This window comes from Macaca mulatta, chromosome 2 (assembly GCF_049350105.2).
Source record: "Macaca mulatta isolate MMU2019108-1 chromosome 2, T2T-MMU8v2.0, whole genome shotgun sequence".
Classification (NCBI taxonomy): Eukaryota; Metazoa; Chordata; class Mammalia; order Primates; family Cercopithecidae; genus Macaca; species Macaca mulatta.
In genome coordinates this window covers 114,583,423-114,606,186 of record NC_133407.1, presented here as the reverse complement: position 1 = coordinate 114,606,186, position 22,764 = coordinate 114,583,423, and the positions used below count along the sequence as shown (strand labels likewise).

The following is a 22,764-nucleotide window of genomic DNA, read 5'->3' as shown; positions in this document are numbered from 1 at the left end:
AGGACATAGGCATGGGTAAGGACTCCGTGACTAAAACACCAAAAACAATGGCAACAAAAGCCAAAATTGACAAATGGGATCTAATTCAACTAAAGAGCTTCTGCACAGCAAAATAAACTACCATCAGAGTGAACAGGCAACCTACAGAATGGGAGAAAATTTTTGCAATCTGGCTAGCCATATGTAGAAATAAATTATGCATTAGAAATTATACACCTCAGAGAAATTCCCAGTGGCCTTTGCAATCTACCCATCTGACAAAGGGCTAATATCCAGAATCTACAAAGAAATTAAACAAAGTAACACGAGAAAAAACAAAGAACCCCATCAAAAAGTGGGCAAAGGATATGAATAGACATTTCTCAAAAGAAGACATTTATGCAGCCAACAGACACATGAAAAAATGCTCATCATCACTGATCATCAGAGAAATGCAAATCAAAACCACAATGAGATACCATCTTACACCAGTTAGAATGGCGATCATTAAAAAGTCAGGAAACAACAGATACTGGAGAGGATGTGGAGAAATAAGAACACTTTTACACTGTTGGTTCAGTTTTACACTGTTGAGTGTAAGCTAGTTCAATCATTGTGGAAGACAGTGTGGCGATTCCTCAAGGATCTAGAACTAGAAATACCATTTGACCCAGCCATCCCATTACTGGGTATATACCCAAAGGATTATAAATCATGCTGCTATAAAGACACACGCACACGTATGTTTATTGAGGCACTATTCACAATAGCAAAGACTTAGAATCAACAGAAATTCCCATCAATTATAGACTGGATAAAGAAAATGTGGCACATATACACATGGTATATACTATGCAGCCATAAAAATGATGAGTTAATGTCCTTTGCAGGATGAAGCAGGAAACCATCATTCTGAGCAAACTATCGCAAGGACAGAAAACCAAATAGCACATATTCTCACTCAGGTGAGAATTGTACAATGAGAACACTTGGACACAGGGTGGGGAACATCACACACTGGGGCCTGTTGTGGGATGGGGTTGGGGGAGGGATAGCATTAGGAGAAATACCTAATGCAAATGATGAGTTAATGGGTACAGCAAACCAATATGGCACATGTATATCTATATAACAAACTTGCATGTTGTGCACATGTACCCTAGAACTTAAAGTATATATATATAAAAAAAGTACAGATGACAGTAGGAAAATATCCCCCATTTGGTATTTGGAAGAGGACTATTATATAGTTTGTCTTGCTGTATATGAACTCACTAACAAACTACAAAGCTGTAAACTTGTTGGATACCTTTAAAATAAATTATGCATTAGAAATTATACACCTCAGAGAAATTCCCAGTGGCCTTGGATAAGAATAGTAAGAAAGACCTATGTCAGATTTTGGTTTGTTTGTTTGTTTTTTGAGACAGGATCTGGTCTCACTTTTTCACCCAGGCTGGAGTGTAGTGGTGTGACCTTGGCTTACTGCAGCCTCAACCTCCTGGGCTAAGGCGATCCTCCCGCCTCAGACCCCCAAGTAGCTGTGACTACAGACACATGCCATGCCTGGCTAATTTTTGTATTTTTTGTAGAGATGGGGTTTGGCATGTTGTCCAGGCTGGTTCTGTCAGATTTTAAGTGTCTATTGTATGAAATAGCTTATACAATCTATATCAGTGAAAGGTACTTGATTGTATTTCATTAATAAAAATTAAGTTTAAAACTGTATATAATTTCAGTTTTCTATAAATATTTCATTAAAACCTAACAGAAACATAAATCAAGTCCTATTCTCTCCCATGTGTGTGGAAATAAGAATAAATGCTTGTTTTCAGGGTGACAATATCCACATAGCAGGCCACTGGTTAGAGTCAACAGCAAAGAAGGAAAAGAGAATTTGTACATACTGTAAAAAGGGCACACATTCGTTCGATCTTCTCTGGGTTCCTTGGCCCACCATTCTTGTTCAGTCTTACCAGAAACCGCTCACTGAAATGTAGGAAAGAAAGATACAGAGAAATGTGAGTAACACACTCCAGAACAGAGGAAAAGGGCAGATAAGGAAAAACACTAAACATATTTACATAACAGCTTGCAGTGACAAGCAAGGCCAAAAACACATGTCTAGTGGCAGGATACCCTCTTTTTTCCTGCTAAGTAACATACAAAGGATACTACAAACTACCTGATAGGTGCTTCTGTTTATTTGCTGATTGTAGCTGTGTGTTTTATCTGTTTAAGGTGTGTGCTCCCTGAGGGCAGTAAGGAGGGCAGTAATATCTCCCAGATATTCCCAAAGCACTGGCATGATGCAAAATCCATAACAAGCATATACATTCTTAGATGTGAGCACTCAGATCATAAAACCATTCATCATATTAGATCCGAAAGAATCTACATTACCAAATTTACATCTTCTATATCAGAAGTCCCCAATCCCCAGGCTGCAGACTGGTATGGGCCCGTGGCCTGTGAGGAACTGAGCCACACAGCAGGTGGGTGGCAGGTGAGCAAGTATTACCACCTGAGCTCTGCCTCCTGTCAGATCAGCAATGGCATTAGATTTTCATAGGAGCACAAACCCTATTGTGAACTTCACGTGGAGGGATACAGGTTGTATGCTCTAACTAGTGCCTGATGATCTAAGGTAGAGCTAAGGTAGAACAGTTTCATAGAACAGTTTCATTCCAAAACCATCCCACACCACTGCCTCCACCCATCAGTCCATGGAAAAACTAGCTTCCATGAAATTGGTCACTGGTGCCAAAAACAATGGAGAATGCTGTTTTATATAACTCTTGAGAATCACTTTAGGGCAGCGGCATCCAATCTTTTGGCTTCCCTGGGTTGCATTGGTAGAAGCATTGTCTTGGGCCACGCATAAAATACACTAACACTAATGGTAGCTGATGAGCTAAAAAATAAAAATCAAAATTTAAAAAGTCTCATGATATTTTAAGAAAGTTTATGAATTTGTGTTGGGCTGCATTCAAAGCCATTGTGGGCTGCATGTAGCCTGTAGACTGCAGGTTGGACAAGTTTGCTTTAGGTCTTAAAAAATGTTACAGCAACATATAAAAACTTTGGTGGAAATTCAAAAAGAAATGATGTGTTATAGCTAAAGCTACAATCAGAATTTAATAGAGTCACTAACTATTTTATTCTCCAAATAATATACATAATTTCAAAAGAAAATTACAATTACTAGACTAGAAAACTTTAGAAACAGTGTTTGCAACGTTTGGAGAAATGTCTCTTTACTCTCGCATCTCCTTCCTGCCCCTGTGCAGAATCTCATTCCCATCTCTTTATCCAAAGATTCACTACCAGCTGTAAAGGAAAACTGTGCCATGGTGAAGACAAAGTATGTGATTCCAAAAGTAACTTACTTATTTTGTGCCTCCAGTCATATATTCATGGAATATATGTGGTATCAGTTTAGTTTGCTCATGTATTCATTTGATCAGTCTACAAATTGTTATTAAGTCCTGTGTACTTGGCATGTGAATATAAATGTGAACAAGACATATACAAGGTACTTTTTCCTCATACAGCTGTGGTCCTGGTAGGCAGTTAGACATGCAGAAATAAATCTCAGAAAGATTTGGGTCAGACATAAATTTGAGATTCTTCAGTCAGGGGAACAAACGGGAATAAGCAGGGAACATGCAAAGAACAAAGAGGAAAAGGGGCTTTGGTCAGAATGCTGAGGGACAATGACATTTAAGAAATGGGTAAAGAAAAACTATCAAAGTAGACACATGGGGCAAATGGAAAAACAGAAGAAAAATATGAAGGATGGTAAGATGTTGCACTGGTCAAGTGAAGAGAGTGTTTGAAAGAGGAGGGAGGGGTCAGCAAGGTCCAGGACCGTTGAGAGTCACATGTAACAAGGACAAAACTCTTGAACACAGATCACTGGTGATTCTGGCAAGAACTGTTTTAATGAAATGGTAGAGAAAGATGCCAGTGTAAGGAGTAAGAAAGAAATGATGAAGCACAGTCTAGACCACACTTTAAAGAATGATTGTGAAGAGGTGGAAGTGATGCATTTTTAGTTAAATGGGCATGTGGGGTTGAGGGAGGTCTTTGTTAAAATATGGGATAACCCATATATACAAAGTCAATTGATTTCAAATAAAGGTATCAAAGGGGGTGTACACCACGTTCAGCAAATGGTGCTGAACAATCCATATGAAAAAACTAAGCCTTGACCCTTGCTTTTAAAAATTAACTTGAATGTATCACAAGCTCGAATACAAGAGCTAAAACTATAAAAGAAGAAAACTCAGTGAAAAACGAAGACAAGTATCTTATATATCTTTTTCACATTTGTTTCCACATTTAGCACATAGTAGAAAACTTTCTGTGGCCGGAGATTATTAAGCAAAAATCACAAATCACAACAAAATGATAAATTAGACTTAATTTAGACAGAAATTAAAAGTTTTCTTTTTAAAAGACACTAGTGAGAAAAGGAAAGGACAAGCTACAGACTGAGAGAAAATAATCACAAAACATTCACCTAAGAAAAAATTGTATTGAGAACATATAAAATGCCCAAAAAGAATAAACATTCAAATAAAAAATGGACACAAGATCTGAATAAACCCTTCACCAAAGGATGTGCAGAGATGGCAAATAAGCACAACAAAGTATCATTAATCATTAGAGAAATGCAAATTAAAAACACAGTGAGGGCTGGGTGCAGTGGCTCACACTTGTAATCCCAGCACTTTAGGAGGGTGAGGCAGGTAGATCTCCTGAGGTCAGGAGATCGAGACCAGTCTGGCCAACATGGTGAAATCGCATCTCTACTAAAAATACAAAAATTAGCCAGTCATGGTGGTGGGCGCCTGTAATCCCAGCTACTCAGGAGGCTGAGGCAGAAGAATCGCTTGAACCCAGGGGGCAGAGGTTGTAGTGGGCCTAGATCGCGCCACTGCACTCCAGCCTGGGCAAAACAGCAAAACTCCATTACAAAAAAAACAAAAAACACAGATACCATTACACACCTACTAGAATAGCTATAATTAAAGAAAGAATATACTGGCCAGGCGCAGTGGTTCACGCCTGTAATCCCAGCACTTTGAGAGGCCGAGGCAGGCAGATCACTTGAGGTCAGGAGTTCGAGCCCAGCCTGGCTAACATGACGAAACCTCGTCTCTACTAAAAACATAAAAATTAGCCGGGCATGGTGGCATGTGCCTGTAATCCCAGCTGCTCTGCTCTGGAGGCTGAGGCAGGAGAATCACTTAAACCCGGGAGGCAGAGGTTGTAATGAGCCGAGATTATGCCATTGCACTCTAGCACGGGCAACAAGAGAGAAACTCTGTCTCAAAAAAAAAAAAAAAAAAAAAAAAGGAATCAATATACCAAAGGTTGGTAAGAATGTCGAGCAACTAGAACTAAACCTCTTATAAACTGTTGGTAAGAATGCAAAATGGTATATCCACTTTGGAAAACAGCTTGATAGTTTCTTATAAACATACACATACTAAATGACCCAGTAATTCTCCTCCTATGTGTTTACTCAGGAGAAACGAAAAAAATCCACAAAGATCTATATATAAATATTTATAGCAGCATCATCCACAATGGCCAAAACATGTAAGAACCCAACTATCCATCAGGGGGATAAATGAATAATCTACATAATAGAATATCATTTCACAATTTTAAAAAACAAACTACTGGGATATATAATAATATGGATGAATCTCAAAAGCATCATACTAAATGAAAAAACCCAATGAAAAAAGGCCATAGGCTCTATGTCTCCATTTATATTGCATTCTGGAAAAGGCAAAACTATAGGAACAGAAATCAAATCAGTTGCTAGGACTGGGGAAGAAGGGTAGGGACTGACTGCAAAGGTACATGAGGGAACTTTTTGAGAGTGATGAAATGTTCTATTTTTGACTGTGGTGATGGTTTCACAACTATATACATTTGTTAGGACTCACTGAACTGTGCATTAAAAAGGGTGAATTTTACTATGTATAAATTACATTTTAAAAACCAGACTCAAAAAAAGATGGAATACACCTAAGAAAATGTGTATCTAATGGGACAAGGCTTATAGAAGGAGAACTACTGAAGACACAGGATATAACTGGTAAAGGAAAATCACTGAGTAGGTGAAGAGGGATAGAATCCAGGAAAGAGTGAAGAAGGAAACAATAGGTGTAGATACAAATAAGCTGTGGTTTTAGTAATAGTGTAGATACAAATAAGTTGTGAGTTTTATCACAGACAGGAAATAAAAAACAGTAAAGTAAAAAAAAAAAAAAAAAAAAAAAAAAAAAAGACTTCCAAAAATAACAGAAAAAATTCTCAAGACCATTTAAGAGAAAATATAATGGGGAAAAGTAGAAAAGACAGCTGTGACACAGACAAGTGAAAAAGTGGCAAAAACATAGAGTCAAGGCAATCCTCTCTCCAAACTATCTTCAATCTTTATAAAGCTTGCCATCTTCTTTGCTGTCACTAGTCTTGGCCATTACTTGACTAACCTGGATTATTATAACAGCTTCCCAGCTCTACTTCCCTTTTGCCTCTCTAAAAGCCATCCTTGGAGAGACTGATCCTTTTAAAGTATCAATCAGATCGTATCTTTTCCCAGCTTAAAACCTTTTTATGAGGTCAACTGATTTTTTACAAGAGTGTTAAGACAGCTCAGTGGAGAAAAGAATAGTATTTCAACAAACAGTGTTGGGACAACTAGATATTCACATGCAAAAAATGAAGCTGGATCTTTATTTCACACCATATATAAAAATTAAGTAAAAACGAACCACAGACCTACATGTAAGAGCTAAAGCTACAAAATCCTTAGAAGAAAATGTAGGTATAAATTTTCATGACCTTGAATTAAGTAATGGTTTCTTAGGTAGGAAGGACACCAACAGCACAAGCAACAACAACAAAAAAAGGGACTTCGTTAAAGCAAAAAATTATTGTGCATCAAAAGACACCATCAAGAAAGTGACAAGCCACGGAATGGGCAAAAATATTTACAAATCATATACAGATAAGGGACTTGTACCTAGAATATATAAAGCTCTCTTAAAATTTAATAATAAAAAGACAATTCAAAAGTGGGTAAGTAACTTGAATTGGTATTTCTCCAAAGAAAATACACAAATGGCAAATAAACACATGAAAAGATGTTCAACATCATTAGTCATCAGGTAATTGCAAATCAAAAGCACAATGAGGGTATCACTTCAAACCTCTAGAATGGCTTTATTCAAAATGATAGATAATCGTAAGTGCTGACAAAGAAATGGAGAAATTGGAACTATCATACACAGCTGATGGGAATGCAAAATGGTATTGCCACTTTGGAAAAACAGTCTGGAAGTTCCTCAAGAGGTTAGCATAGTTACCATATGACTCAGAAATTCTACTCCTGGGTATATATCCAAGAGAAATAAAAACATATGGTCACACAAAAATTTGTACATGAATGTTCATAGCATTATTAATAGTAGCCAGAAGGTGAAAACAACCAAAATATCCACCGACAAATGGATAAATAAAATGTGGTAGATATAGCCAAATAACAAAATATTATTCAGCCATAAAAGTAACGAAGTACTGACACACACTAAAATGTTGATGAACCTTGAAAACAATATGCTAAGTAACGGAAGCGAATCACATAAGACCACACACTGTCTAATTCCATTTTTATGAAATGTCTACAATAGGCAAACCTACAGAGACTGAAAATAGATTAGTAGTTGCCTAGGGCTGGGGATTTGGAGGAAACTGAGTGACTATTAAATGGTATGGGATTTCTTTTTGAGTTGATGAAACTGTTCTAAGATGGACTGTGGTAATGGTTGCATAACTCTAATAAAAGCCATTGAACTGTACCCTTTGAATGGGTAAACTCTATAGTATGTGAATTATATTAACATAAAGCTGTTACAGAGAACAAACAACAACAAACTTTTTCGTGGTTTACTCTCACTCTCAGATAACATGTAAACTCTCCAAGATCTGTATGGCCTTGTGTGAAACACTTGACTCAGCCTATCTTACAGCCCTATCTCATCTCACATGAGCCTTTCTTGCTTACTCGCCACACACACACTGGTGTCCTAGATACAAGTTTCTTGAACTTGCCAAGCTCATTCTTGCCTTAGGACCTTTGTGCATGTTGTTTTCTCTGGAATGCTGTTCTTTCAGCCCAAGTGGCTGGCTCACTACCATCCTTCAGATCTTAGCCTCCAGTTTCCTAGAGAAGCCAACTTTGATATGTTGGCAAGAGCAGTACTGCTTTACCCTTTCCCATTACTTACTCTCTTTTTTACAGCATGTGGCACAAACTAATTATTTTCTTTCTTTATTGTCTTTCTCTTACACAAGAGAATAAACTCCCAAGGATAAGGACATTGTTCCCTTCGGTACCTCTAGTACTTCTAAGAGCCTGACCCTACAATAAATGTTGAATGGAAAAAGGTGGAAATGTCCTGAGAATTGCTGTGTGGTATGTGGAAGTTTGCTAATGAGGGTCACAATAAAATGGATGGGTACATCACCATCACACTATGCAGAAACATCTATGAGCCAGAAGGGAGCAAATGAGATAGCACAAATCAACCTTCTAATTTGGTGACCAAGGACCAAGATGCAACAACTATGTTGTGACAGACACAGTCCCCCAGATGCTCACTAAATCCATGTTTTCTGTTTCTTCTTGGGTACAGAGCTAGAGTATACATCTTAGCCTCCCCATTGCAGTTGAGTGGAGCCATGTGACTGAATTGTGGACACTAAAGTGTGAATGTGATGTGTGCAATTTCTAGGCTTAGTCCTAAAAATTTCTTATATATGTGCCTTCATGCTTTCTCCCTTCTAGAAAGCTGGAGTGGAGATGACCCCCAGTACAACCTTGGTGCTATGTATTGATGATGGCAGATTATCCATTAGTCTTGGTCCCTAAATGATTGTGTGGATGAAGACTGTCTTACTAACTTAAAACACCCACCCAGGGCTGTTATAAAAGCAAGAAAATATACTTTTATTGTGTTTGAACCATAATATATTTTTTATTTGTTACAGAAGTTGATCTATTCTAATATGTATACCATGCATGTAACAATCCCCAATTATCTGATAATGTGATAATATATCTTTGCAAATACATGAGTATAAAAGTAGGTTTTGGGAAGTTTATGTCTTTCAAGGAGATTTTCAAGAGAATCTATTATAACTTCTGTACTATTCTTCAGAAGGAAAACATACAATTGCTCTCATCCTCACACTATACACTCTGTGAATCTCTCAAGAGCAGACACCTCCCCAACAGGCTGCTTTTTGGAGCTGCCCATAGAGGGGTACTATTTGGAGGGACTTACACAAGCTCTTGTTCAAAGATAAAATAGTAGATGAAGTAACTATCTAGGTAAATAGGGCTGCTGGCTCTAACAGAACATAGGAACTTCTCTTTTTCTCCTCAATAATGAAAGGAAGCCCTTTCCTTTCATTAGTTCTCACATTGCCAACCTGAGCTTTATATCTCCTCAAGATTTTCATACTCTAGTTTCACCTGGCCTTTTTGATGATTTTTAATACTCAAAATAACTGTTTTTTTCACTTCAGAGGGCTTATGGCATACATATAATTATTTCATTTATTTATCACACCTGTTTATATACCCGTTTATTTATATATTTTGCTAGCTTCCCCAATGGGTATGATAAATAAATGCTTCAAACTATTTGAAGACAAATAATCTATCCAATGTTCCCATGATTTGTCAATAGATGTTTTACAAAAAAAGTGGCAAAATATTGTTGGGAAATACTGTATTGAAACAGACAGGTTTCTACCCTCTAGGACTTTTCAGAGGCTTAAAATGGTAGTATATGTTTTAAGAACTAAGGGGACAGGTTACATTTTACCCCACAACCCACTTTTGTGTAAGGCAATGGAGTCTGTAGAAACATAGTAGATAAATGCTGACTGAATCTACTTGGCAACTAGAGCAACAGCAAGTACTTGTATTCTTCAAAGGTGCAATAGAAACTGTGGCCAAGAGAGTCAAATTTACCCATGAGATTTCATAAATATTCACACCTCTATATGAATAATTCTTTCTCTTTATATGAATGAGAAACCATCTAAGTTACTATTTGATCTCTTTCAAGAGAAAAAGAGATGGTTAATTCTTACTCTTCAGTAAGCAATATTACAAGGGAACTACTCTACCTTTAGCTGTTTTTATGATGATGAACTACGGACATACAGCATATGAAGTTACATTAATTTCATATTATTGATCAAGTTCTTACAAATGAATCCCATAATTTCAATCTGTGACAAGTCTAATGGTGTCTTAATTTTAAGATAACTTCCGTTTTTGAGATTGATAATTCTTGGATGGCACCGCATTTTGTATATGCCTTCATTGATGGCAATTCATGCATCCCTTCAACAAATGTTTGGTGACTGCCAATGAGGTACCAGCCCATGCCAGGCACTAAGGCAGAGATGAGTTTCTTATCCTCAAAGAGGGTACATCCTAAAGACACTGTTTTGGAAACAGAAGCAGTTTTCTCAAATAAATTTAGAGGAATTCTCCCAACTTTTTCAATTTAATCTTTATGTTCCCCGTTCAGTCCTCCATGAATATGGATGCCAACTGCTTAGCATCTCTCCCATGATAACCTGCCAGGTGCTTGAAAATAAGCAAGTAGCCCCAAGGTTATACTACACTGTATGACCCAACAGAGTAGGAAATATCTAATATCCCCTCATAGATTCATTTTCCAATTTAGATCACTTGGCTTTATTTCTCAAATTCTTTAAGTTTTCCCACTTCATTTTAAAGCACAGAAAGCAGAAATCCACAAAAAAAAAAAAGGGGTTTTATAAAGGCAAATGATGGTCCAGGGCTATGGTTTCCAAATTTACTTTTAGTGTCAGCTTTTCTCTTCAACAAAACCTTACCCTGTTCACCAACATACAAAAACTTAAGAAGCAGATTTTCTTGGGTTGAATCAGAGGTGAGGGTTTCAGGAAAGGGGGATAATGCAGGAATCCTCCATAGTTAGGCCTCTACTCTGACCACCGGTTCTCCTTGAGATACTTCAGGACTCCAAGTAACATTTTTGTGACTACTGGTATAATGCAAGCATTCTTTCTGGCCTTCCTATTTCCCTTTAATTCTTTTGACAAACATTCACTAACTACTATCATTTTGCAGAAACTGAGCTAAATGCTGAGGCTATAGAAATGAAGTAATCCCTGTCCTCAAGTCTAGTGGAACAGAGACACACATAAACAAAAAATTGCTCCACAATGTGAAAATGCTATAATTACATAGAAAGGGGCTGACAAGGCCGGGCACGGTGGCTTATGCCTGTAATCCCAGCACTTTGGGAGGCCGAGGTGGGCGGATCACAAGGTCAGGAGAGCAAGACCATCCTAGCTAAAATGGTGAAACCCTGTCTCTACTAAAAATACAAAAAAAAAAAAAAAAAAAAATCAGTCAGGCGTGGTGGCGGGCACCTGTAGTCCCAGCTACCGGGGAGGCTGAGGCAGGAGAATGGCGTGAACCCGGGAGGCGGAGCTTGCAGTGAGCCAAGATCGCACCACTGCCCCCTCCAGCCTGGGTGACAGAGCAAGACTATGTCTCAAAAAAAAAAAAAAAAGGGGGGGCCGACAAACTACTGGAATGAGGATAGGCTGCCTGAAGGAGGTACTGGAACAGGTTCTTGAAAGACTTTTGGTAAGGGGTAATTAGAGATGAAGAAAAAGGTATTCTAGGAGGAGAGAGTGAGCAGTGCAGACTTTCTAAAGGATGATGTAGCTTATTGTATGGGGAAGCTCAGAGCATGAGTTAAGAGGGTACTGGAGGCTGCATGCAATGGCTCGCACCTGTAATCCTAGCACTTTGGGAGGCCGAGGCAGGAGGATTACTTGAGCCCAGGAGTTCAAGAATAGCTTTGGAAATATGGTGAGATCCTGTCTCTACAAAAAATTAAATATTACCTGGGCATGATGGTATACATTCATAGCCCCAGCGACTCAGGAGGCTGAAGTGGGATGATTGCTTTGAGCCTGCTGACGTCAAGGCTGCATGCAGCCTTGCACTCCCAGCCTGGGCAACAGAGCGAGACCCTGTCTCCAAAAAACTAAAACTAAAACTAAAACTAAAACTAAAACTAAAAATAAAATAAAATTAAAAAGAGAGTACTGGATAGCTAGTCAGAGGTGCCAAACACAGTGTGGATTATTTACGTGTGAGGATTTTCCAAATTTGGCTACCATTTGTAGTACCTGGCAGCTTACTTAAAATGCAAATATCCTGGGCCAAATCCAAGATCATCTGGATCAGAATCTCTAGAGGAAAGGATTCCCAGAGACAGTCCAGGAATCTATAATTTTAAGGACTTCAACTGGTGTTAGGGTTAACGAGTTTGAAAAACCCTATTGTGGGCCTTAGAGAGGCTCTGAAAGTTCAAACTTGAGAAGCAGCATGATCCCATAAGTGTTTAGACTGAGCATTTGGGCTGCAATGCAGAAACCAGGTTAGTAACATAGAAAGTACTCCAGAGAGACAACAGGAGTAGCCCAGGCAAGCTATGATGCAGTCTTGAAACTGAGGAGAAGTGAATGGATGTGAGATATATTTAGGAGACACAGCTGACCAGATTTAGCAGTTGACTGGATGTGGTTGTATCAACCAGAGAAGATATAAAGGAAGATTATATAAATTTTGGGTGTACATACTGAATTTGAGGTCTCTGTGGAACACAAATGTGAACAGAAAACAGGTAGCTAAAAACTCGTGTGAAAGAGAAAATATGTGAGAGGGAGATACAGCTCTGGTATTAATTATTTTGCTGTAGTAGCTGCAACAGCAGCCACTTAGTGTTTTTTGTGTGCCAGGCATTCTTTTAAGTATTTCTTTTCTTACCTAATTGCACTTGATCTTTACAACAGGTATTTTACCTCTGAAAAAACTAAGAGTCAGAAAGGCAAAGTTCCTGGCTTGAGATGAAAAAGTGGAGAGTAGTAAAGTTGAAATTCAAATCTGGATCTGTTTGACCTCAAAGCCCATGCTTTATCTGTTATTTCAACTCATGAAATAAGTACTGAAAAAAAAGTGTTAGGGTGTGGAAAGTTGGGTTCCATGGGAAAATATACCTGGGAAATGCTGCAAGCCACATCTTGCTCCAGAGATGAAGAGTGTCTGTGTGGCATAGGCTCCTAGAGGTGCTGCATGAAAGAAACCTATCTACAGGATTCCTATTACCTACATGTACTCTGACTCTTCCAACTAGAAAGTCTATGCCACGTTCCCACTCCAGCTCTTCCGGAGGCACACAGTTTGTTTGAAGTTCATGACATTCCCACTGAAGAGATGTAGATAATGATTTGCTTAAGAACAAGCAGAAACCTGAATGGCAAATAATCCCAGAAAACTGGCTTTTTCCATTTTGTCTAAGATAAAACAGACACATGAGTAAATCTGTTGTTACATATTCTCAAGTAATTATAATAACGTTTTTGTAATTATACAGCCCCTATCAAGTCTTCAGAAAACAGAACTACCATTTCACCCAGTAATCCATTGCTGAATATATACCCAAAGGAATATAAATCATTCTACCATAAAGACATATGCAGGCATATGTTCACAGAAGCACTATTCACAATAGCAAAGACAGGGAATCAACCCAAATGCCCACCAATGGTAGACTGGATAAAGAAAATGGGGTATATACACACCATGGACTACTACACAGCCATAAAAAAGAACGAGATCCTGTCCTTTGCAGGAACATGGATGGAGCTGGAGGCCATTATTCTTAGCAAACTAATGCAGAAACAATACATGTTCTCACTTATAAGTGGGAACTAAATGATGAGAACACATGGACACAAAGAGGAGAACAACAGACACTGGGGCCCACTGAGGGTGAGGGTGGGAGGAGGGAAATGAGTAGAAAAAATAACTATTAGGTACTAGGCTTAGTACCTGGGTAATGAAAGAACATTCTATCACCTCTGAAATTCCTTCTCAGTCCTGCACCCTTCCCTCTTAGTGGGCCCAAATCAATAATTCAGCCTGACCCAACTCTATGTTCCTTCCACCATTATCCCACACCCTTAATATCCATTCCCATGCCTGTTCTCCAGATTTCTGTTTGTATAAATTAGACCCAGCGAACCCATTACTTGGTATATATCCAAAGGATTATAAATCATGCTACTATAAAGACACATGCACACCTATGTTTACTGCAGCACTATTCACAACAGCAAAGACTTGGAACCAACCCAAATGTCCATCAATGATAGACTGGATTAAGAAAATGTGGCACATATACACCACGGAATACTATGCAGCCATAAAAAAGGATGAGTTCATGTCTTTTGTAGGGACATGGATGAAGCTGGAAACCATCATTCTGAGCAAACTATCGCAAGGACAGAAAACCAAACACTGCATGTTCTCACTCATAGGTGGGAATTGAACAATGAGAACACCTGGACACAGGATGGGGAACATCACACACTGGGGCCTGTCATAGGGTGGGGAGAGTGGGGAGGGACTGCATTAGGAGGAATACCTAATGTAAATGATGAGTTGATGGGTGCAGCATACCAACATGGCACATATATACATATGTAACAAACCTGCACGTTGTGCACATGTACCCTAGAACTTAAAAGTATAATAGCAATAACAATAAAGAAAACTACTCAAGCAGTTCTTTTCAAGTGTAGTGCACCTTCTCATGGGTCACACTCTCAGCCTCACCTCTAGGGACCTACCGGGACTTTAGTTATAGCTCTAGAAGCAAACAGGGGTATTGGGAGTGGGTCCTGAGGAAAATCAACATTTTTCTGCCTGGCAACTGCCTCAGGGGAGGACATCAGTGTTGTCTCAGGGAGCACAGCATTTATCTCCTCAGACAAAGGTGGAAAGGCTGATGGCAGCTTGGGCCGGGGAGGGGATGCTGACATGACTGGGGATGGGGACGGTGTTCCTTCTGGCAAAAGGAACTCAGTGCCCCCAGCTTCATCAGGGTCCTTCCACACGTCCCTATTCCAAGTTGCAGGGTCCCATTCTTTTCCAATAAATGCCCTCACTTTAACAGTAGACACCTGGCAAAGCTGTGCATCCATTTTTTATTGCAGAACAGCCACTCACATGGTAAGAGCTTGTGTGTTTTTCCACAATTCCAGCTCTTTCTCTACAGGAACATAATGAAGCTGGTTGGTTGCTCCTAAGTTTGGTGGACAAAGTGATGAAACAAAATGATGAACTTAGGGATTCTATCTCCCAGCTTCAGAAGCAGATACCGAGCCTCAAATTTGCTACAATTGCCCTGAGTGAGAGTCTTATCTCCTGAGGCAGTTGCCAGGTAAGATAATGTTGATTCTCCTCGGGACCCACCCCAACACCCCTGTTTGCTTCTAGACCTATAACTAGGCTAAAGTCCCAGCAGGCCCCTAGAGGTGAGGTTGAGAGTGTGACTCATAAGGAGGTGTGCTACACTTGAAAATAACTGCTTGAGTTTTCTAATTTATATAAACAGAAATCTGGAGAACAGGATGGGAATGGACATTAAGGGTATGGGACAATGGTGGAAGAAACACAGAGTTGGGTCAGGCTGAATTTATTGATTTGGGTCCACTAAGTAGGGACTCTGCATTTAATGTTGCAGCTTGGGGAGTTAAAAAAGGTTCTAATAGTTTCTTTGGTTAGCTGAAGTATGGATTAAAAGATGGTTCACTGTGAGAAAGCTGGAAATGCCTGATCTCCCTTTGTTTAATGTAGAGGAAGGGATCCAAAGGCTTAGGGAGAGGGATGGTGGAGTGTATTAGTCACCTTAGACCTACTCATCCCAGCTGGGAGGGTCCAGAAGATACACCCTTGACCAATGCCTTGTGAAACAGATTTGTGAGGGCAACACCTGCATTTTGAAGATGTCCTATAATTTGAAGAGCCCTGTAACTGCTCTTCTCTGTATGCCAGATCTAACAGTGGGAACCACAGTCACTCAACTACAAAATTTAAATACAGTGGAAATAACTGGATCCCGAGGTGGCAGGGGCCAGGTGGCAGCACTCAACTGTCAAAGGCAAAATGGGCCTACCACGACGGACAGCGGAGGCAAAGCGGCAATCAGAATAGTCTGACTCATGTAGAGCTCTGGCACTGGCTATTTAATCATGGTGTTCCTAGAAGTTAAGCGGATAGGAAGCCTACTGCATTCCTACTTAATTTATACAAGCAGAAAATTTCTAGGTTGAACAGACACAAGACTAATCTGAATTATAAAAACAGAGAATCATGGCCCCAAATCAATTTCCAGACTTGAACTAGTTTACAGATCTAGAACCCCTTGAATGAAGGGAGGCCAGGTACCCCAAAGAAGGACCCCACTACATTACCAACAATTTATGCAGTGAATCTTTCTCCCATCCTTCCCCAAGAAGACCTCCGGCCTTTTACCAGGGTAGCTGTGCACCGGGGAAAGAGAAATGATCAGGCATTTCAGGGACTACTAGACACTGGCTCTGAGCTGATGTGGATTCCAGGGGACTGAAAACATCACTGTGGCCCTCCAGTTAAAGCAGGGGCTTACAAAAGTCAGGTAATTAATGGAGTTTTAGCAGGTCTGACTTACAGTGGGTCCCCTGACTGATCCTATGGTCATTTCCCCATTGCCTGAATGCATAATTGGCACAGACATATTAAGGAGCTGGTAGAACCCCCACATTGGCTCCCTGACTAGTAGGGTAAGGGCTATTATGGTGGGAAAGGCCAGATGGAAGCCATTAGAGTGGCCTCTACCTAGACGAATAGTAAATTTAAAAACTATTGTGCCCGGGTGCAGTGGCTCACGCCTATTATTCCAGCAGTTTGGGAGGCCGAGGTGGGTGGATTGCCTGAGCTCAGAAGTTTGAGTCCAGCCTGGGCCACACGATGAAACTCCACCTCTACTAAAGTACAAAATATTAGCCGAGTGTGGTGGTGCACACTTGTACTCCCAGCTACTCAGGAGGCTGAGGCATGAGAATCACTTGAGCTCAGGAGGCAGAAGTTGCAGTGAACTGAGATCACTCCACTGCACTCCAGCTTGGGCTACAGAGTGAGACTCCATCTCAAAACAAACAAACAAACAAAAAACCAATATTGCATCCTTGGAGGGATTGCAGAGATTAGTGCCACCATCAAGGACTTGAAAGACGTATGGGTGGTGATTCCCATCACAACCCCGTTCAACTCTCCCATTTAGCCTGTGTAGAAGACAGACGGATCTTGAAGAATGACAGCGGATTATCGTAAACTTAACCAAGTGGTGACTCCAATTGCAGCTGCTTTACCAGATGTGGTTTCATTGCTTGAGCAAATTAACACATCTCCTGGCACCTGGTATGCAGCCACTGACTCTGCAAATGCCTTTTCCTCCATGCCAGTCCATAAGGCCTACCAGAAGCAATCTGCCTTCAACTGGCAAGGCCAACATTATATCTTTACTGTCCTACCTCAGGGGCATATTGACTCTCTGGCTTTGTGTCATAATCTTATTTGGAGAAACCTTCATCACTTTTCACTTCCGCAAGATATCACACTGGTCCATTACACTGATGACATTATGCTGATTAGATCCAGTGAGCAAGAAGTAGCAAACACGCTGGACTTACTGTGAAACATTTGTGTGCCAGAAGATGGGAAATAAATCTGACTAAAATTTAGAGAACTTCTACCTCAGTAAAATTTCTAGGGATCCAGTGGTGTGGGGCCTATCGAGATATTCCTTCTAAGATGAAGTGTAAGTTGCTGCATTTGGGCCCTCCGACAACCAAGAAAGAGTCACAATGCCTAGTGGGCCTACTTGAATTTTGGAGGCAAGATATTCCTCATTTGGGTGTGTTACTCTGGCACATTTATCAAGTGACCTGAAAGGCTGACAGTTTTGAGTGGGGTCCAGAACAGGAGATGGCTCTGCAACAGATCCAGGCTGCTGTGCAAGCAGCCATATGACCCAGCAGATCCAATGGTGCTTGAAGTGTCAGTGGCAGATAGGGATGCTGTTTGGAGCCTTTGGCAAGCCCCCTTAGGTGAATCATAGCAGAGGCCTTTAGGATTCTGGAGCACAGCCCTGCCATCTTCTGCAGATAACTACTGTCAGTTTGAGAGACAACTCTTGGCCTGTTACTGGGCTTTGGTGGAAACTGAACGTTTGACTATGGGTCATCAAGTCACCATGCGACCTGAACTGCCTATCATGAGCTGGGCGCTTTCTGACCCATCTAGCCATAAAGCGGATCATACACAGCAGCATTTCATCATCAAACGGAAGTGGAATATACATGATCAGGCTTGAGCAGGTCTTGAAGGCACAAATAAGTTACATGAGGAAACGGTTCAAATGCCCATGGTCTCCACTCCTGCCACCCTGCCTTCTCCCCCTAACCTGCACCGATGGCCTCATGGGGAGTGCCCTAGGATCAGTTGACAGAGGAAGAGAAGACTAGGGCCTGGTTCACAGGTGGCTCTACCCGATAAGCAGGCACCACCCGAAAGTCAAGAGCTGCAGCACTACAGCCCCTTTCTAGGACATCCCTGTAGGACAGTAATGAAGGGAAATTTTCCCAGTGGGCAGAACTTCAAGCAGTGTACCTGGTTGTGCACTTTGCATGGAAGGACAAATGGCCAGATGTGTGATTATATACGAATTCATGGACTGTAGTCAATGGTTTGGCTGAAGGGTCAGGGACTCGGAAGAAGCATGATTGGAAAATTGGTGAAAAAGGAATCTAGGGAAGAGGTATGTGGAAGGACCTCTCTGAGTGGTCAGAAACTGTGAAGATATTTGTATCCCATGTGAATGCTCACCAACAGGTGATCTCAGTAGAGGAGGATTTTAATAATCAAGTAGACGGGATGACCCATTCTGTGGACACCACTCAGCATCTTTCCCCAGCCACCCCTGTCATCCCACAATGGACCCATGAACACGGTGGCCATGGTGGCAGGGATGGAGGTTATGCTTGGGCTTAGCAACTTGGATTTCCACTCACCAAGGCTGACCTGGCTACGGCCATTGCTGAGTGCCCAATTTGCCAGCAGCAGAGACCAACACTGAGCCCTGGATATGGCACCATTCCTCAAGGTGACCAGCCAGCTGTGGCAGGTTGATTATATTGGACCTCTTCTATCATGGAAAGGGCAGAGGTTCGTCCTCACTGGAATAGCACTTACTCTGGATATGGATTTGCCTATCCTACATGCAATTCTTCTGCCAAGACTACCATCCACGGACTCACAGATGCCTCATCTACCATCATGGTATTCCACACAGCATTGCCTCTGACCAAGGCATTCACTTTTACAGCTAAAGAAGTGCAGCAGTGAGCTCATGCTCATGGAATTCACTGGTATTACCATGTTTCCCATCATCCTAAAGCAGCTGGATTGATAGAACAGTGGAATGGCCTTTTGAAGTTACAATTACAATGCCAACTAGGTGACAACACTTTGCAGGGCTGGGGCAAAGTTCTCTAGAAGGCCGTATATGCTCTGAATCAAAATCCAACGTATGGTACAGTTTCTCTCATTGCCAGGATTCACAGGTCCAGGAATCAAGGGGTAGAAGTGGAAATGGCACCACTTACCATCACCCCTAGTGATCCACTAGCAAAATTTTTGCTTCTTGTTCCCACAACATTACATTCTGCTGGCCTAGAGGTCTTAGTTCCAGAGGGAGGAATGCTGCTATCAAAAGATACAATGATTCCATTAAACTGAAGTTAAGTTTGCCACCTGGACACTTTGGGATCCTCCTACCTTTAAGTCAACAGGCAAAGAAGGGAGTTACAGTGTTGGCTGAGGTGACTGACCCGTACTATCAAGATGAAATCAGTCTACTGCTCCACAACAGAAGTAAGGAAGAGTAAGCATCGAATACAGGAGATCCATTAGGGCATCTCCTAGTATTACCATGCCCTGTGATTAAAGTCAATGGGAAACTACAACAGCCCAATCAAGGCAGGACTACAAATGGCCCAGACCCCTCAGGAATGAAGGTTTGGGTCACTCCACCAGGAAAAACCCCATGACCTGCTTAGGTGCTTGCTGAAGGCAAAGGGAATACAGAATGGGTAGTAGAAGAAGGTAGTCATCAATACCAGCTATGACCACGTGACCAGCTGCAGAAACGAGGACTGTAATTGTCACAAGTATTTCCTCCTCCTTTTGTTAAGAATGTTTGTGCATTTGTACTAAGAAAATATCTTGATTTTATTTTCTTTCTCCTTTATCACATGATACAAGATTTATTGACTTCACATCAGCATTTAAGTATTGTTAACGTAATAGTATTTGGGTCGGGGATTGGTGCATTTCTGGTTGTGTGAAGGATAGTTGTATTATGTTGGGCTTAATTATGACATTATTGTCTTTATTCAAAGATTATGAATGATTTCAGGAGATGTGTATGGGTTCAAGTTGACAAGGGATGGACTTGTGATGCTTAATACGGAGTGTCAACTTGATTGGATTGAAGGATACAAAGTACTGATCGTGGTAAGTCTGTGAGGGTGCTGCCAAAGGAGATTAACATTTGAGTCAGAGGGCTGGGGAAGGCAGACCTACCCTTAATCTGGGTGGGCACAATCTAACCAGTTGCCAGCACAGCTAGAATACAAGCAGGCAAGAAAATGTGAAAAGAGAGACTGGCCTAGCCTCCCAGCCAACATCTTTCTCCCAAGCTGGATGCTTCCTGCCCTTAAACATGGGACTCCCAAGTTCTTCAGTTCTGGAACTCGGGATTACTCTCCTTGCTCCTCAGCCTGCAGATGGCCTATTGTGGGCTATCTCATTAGTTCTGTCCCTGTAGAGACCCCTGACTAATACAGAGGGGAACAAGAGACACAGGGGCCTACTGGAGGTTGAAAGGAGGGAGAGGATCAGGAAAAATAACTAATGGATACTAGGCTTAATACCTGGGTAATGAAATAATCTGTACAGCAAACCCCCATGACATGAGTTTACCTATGGGACAAATCTGCCTATGTACCCCTAAACTTAAAACAAAGAAACCATATACTTAACAAAAATTAACTAAATGGTAGCTTAATGTGGTAAGCTACAAACAGCTGTTTTCACTCTAATAATTTCTGCTCTTATCGCAGGATCAGACTCCTAATTCTAACAATAACAAGCATGTAGATGAATAAATGGTGGTAAGGCTCTGATGACAGGACAGCACAATGCTAAGTCAGTTCATCTTTGCTGTCTCCAACATTCAGGTCATAATGCTTCTGAGGAAGGTGTGTGTCCATGTGAGGACGCTGGAGGATGAGAACACTGACCCTCCCTTCCATGTGTTTTGCTAATCACACCTATGGGGACTAAAGAAGTATACATTTTATATTTCTCAGGTGAAAGTTAAGTAGTCTGAAGTACTTACAGAGAGAAGTAATCCTGCTTGGCCCTTGATGCCAGAAAAGCAATGTTATTAATAGAATAGCAGCTGTTTCTCCTTATTCAGGAAAAACTCTTTTGCCTGGTGTAGAAGAATGCACCTTTCCTACAGAGGCCTTTGAAACTTCCCAAGAGTAACCCAGACCTAGCAGTTTTGAATGGCATGCTGAAATAATGATCAGATAAATAAATGAATGAATGTTGAAGAAGCCAATTTAGTTTAGAATTAGTTCATCAAGTGTACAAAAGACTATTCTCTCAGTCAATCTGACTGTACTTAGATAAATATGTAACCTAGCACTATCACAAGTAAACAACATATTTAAGAGCAAATAACTGATAACATGATTTAGTGTTTTCCTATTTATTGTTTTCCAACTTATTTACTATATAAACTGAAAAGATTTAAACAAGTGCTAAAATGTGCTTGCTCTCTTAAAGCCTCATGTAAAAACACTGTCTTAGCAATAATAATATTGACGGTCTTCCTGATTTTGTTACTCTCCCTCATTACCTACGCTGGTATTGATAATCTTGTTCTGTGCTTTCCAGTTCCTTACCACAACATGAACATTTTTGTTCTTTTTAACTTCATTCCTTTACTCATTATACAAGCTTTTTTCTGTTCAGCATAAAACAAGATATAACAGTATTTAAGGGTTTTTATAGTTGCCATGTAATATATATACTCCTCTATATTTGTCCTGTTTTGATTACGGAAGTCCTCTAAGAATATCAGAATACACAGTATTTATATTTATTAACTTGTTCTTTTCACTATTTCTGCTGCTGTTTCTGTGTCTCAATGAGGCAAAGCCTTGCTTGTTTAATATGATAACATGTCACAGCACAAGAGACTTAGTCCAAAATGAGGGAATCCTGATGAGAAAGGCAGAGCTTACAGAAACCAAACACACACAGAGGAAACAGACAAATATAGAGTGTTTATAAATGGGAGCTAGAAAATTCAGCCATCCTGAAAGCCACACTAATATTTAAATTTGTCAGATATTTCACTAGATATTTTCTAGGCTTTTAAAGTACACAACTGGGAAGTTCAGGAACAATTTCAGGGAAGAACAGCAAAGAAAGTTCCTAAATGCTTTCGAATTTTTAGTACTTAAGAACTTTTAGGTTTTAGAAACATTTAAAATATAAGAATGTCCACTGCACTATGTTAAATTATTTTTCACTCTCCCTTAATATCAAAAAATTATGGCTATTTATTTATTTATATTTGAAGTGGAGTCTCACTCTGTCGTCCAGGCTGGAGTGCAGTGGCGTGATCTCAGCTCCTAGGTTCAAGCGATTCTCCT

General features: G+C 40.4%; 1 protein-coding gene across 2 annotated transcripts in view; it reads right to left on the bottom strand.

Annotated features, from left to right (window-relative positions):
* DOCK3 (dedicator of cytokinesis 3) overlaps positions 1–22,764 on the bottom strand; it is a 698,449-nt gene that overhangs the window by 249,065 nt on the left and 426,620 nt on the right. For both annotated transcript variants that reach the window (XM_077992951.1, XM_015130827.3), the window contains exon 10: positions 1,887–1,968. In XM_077992951.1, the coding sequence (XP_077849077.1) occupies positions 1,887–1,968 (82 nt within the window). The remainder of the gene's footprint in view (positions 1–1,886; positions 1,969–22,764) is intronic.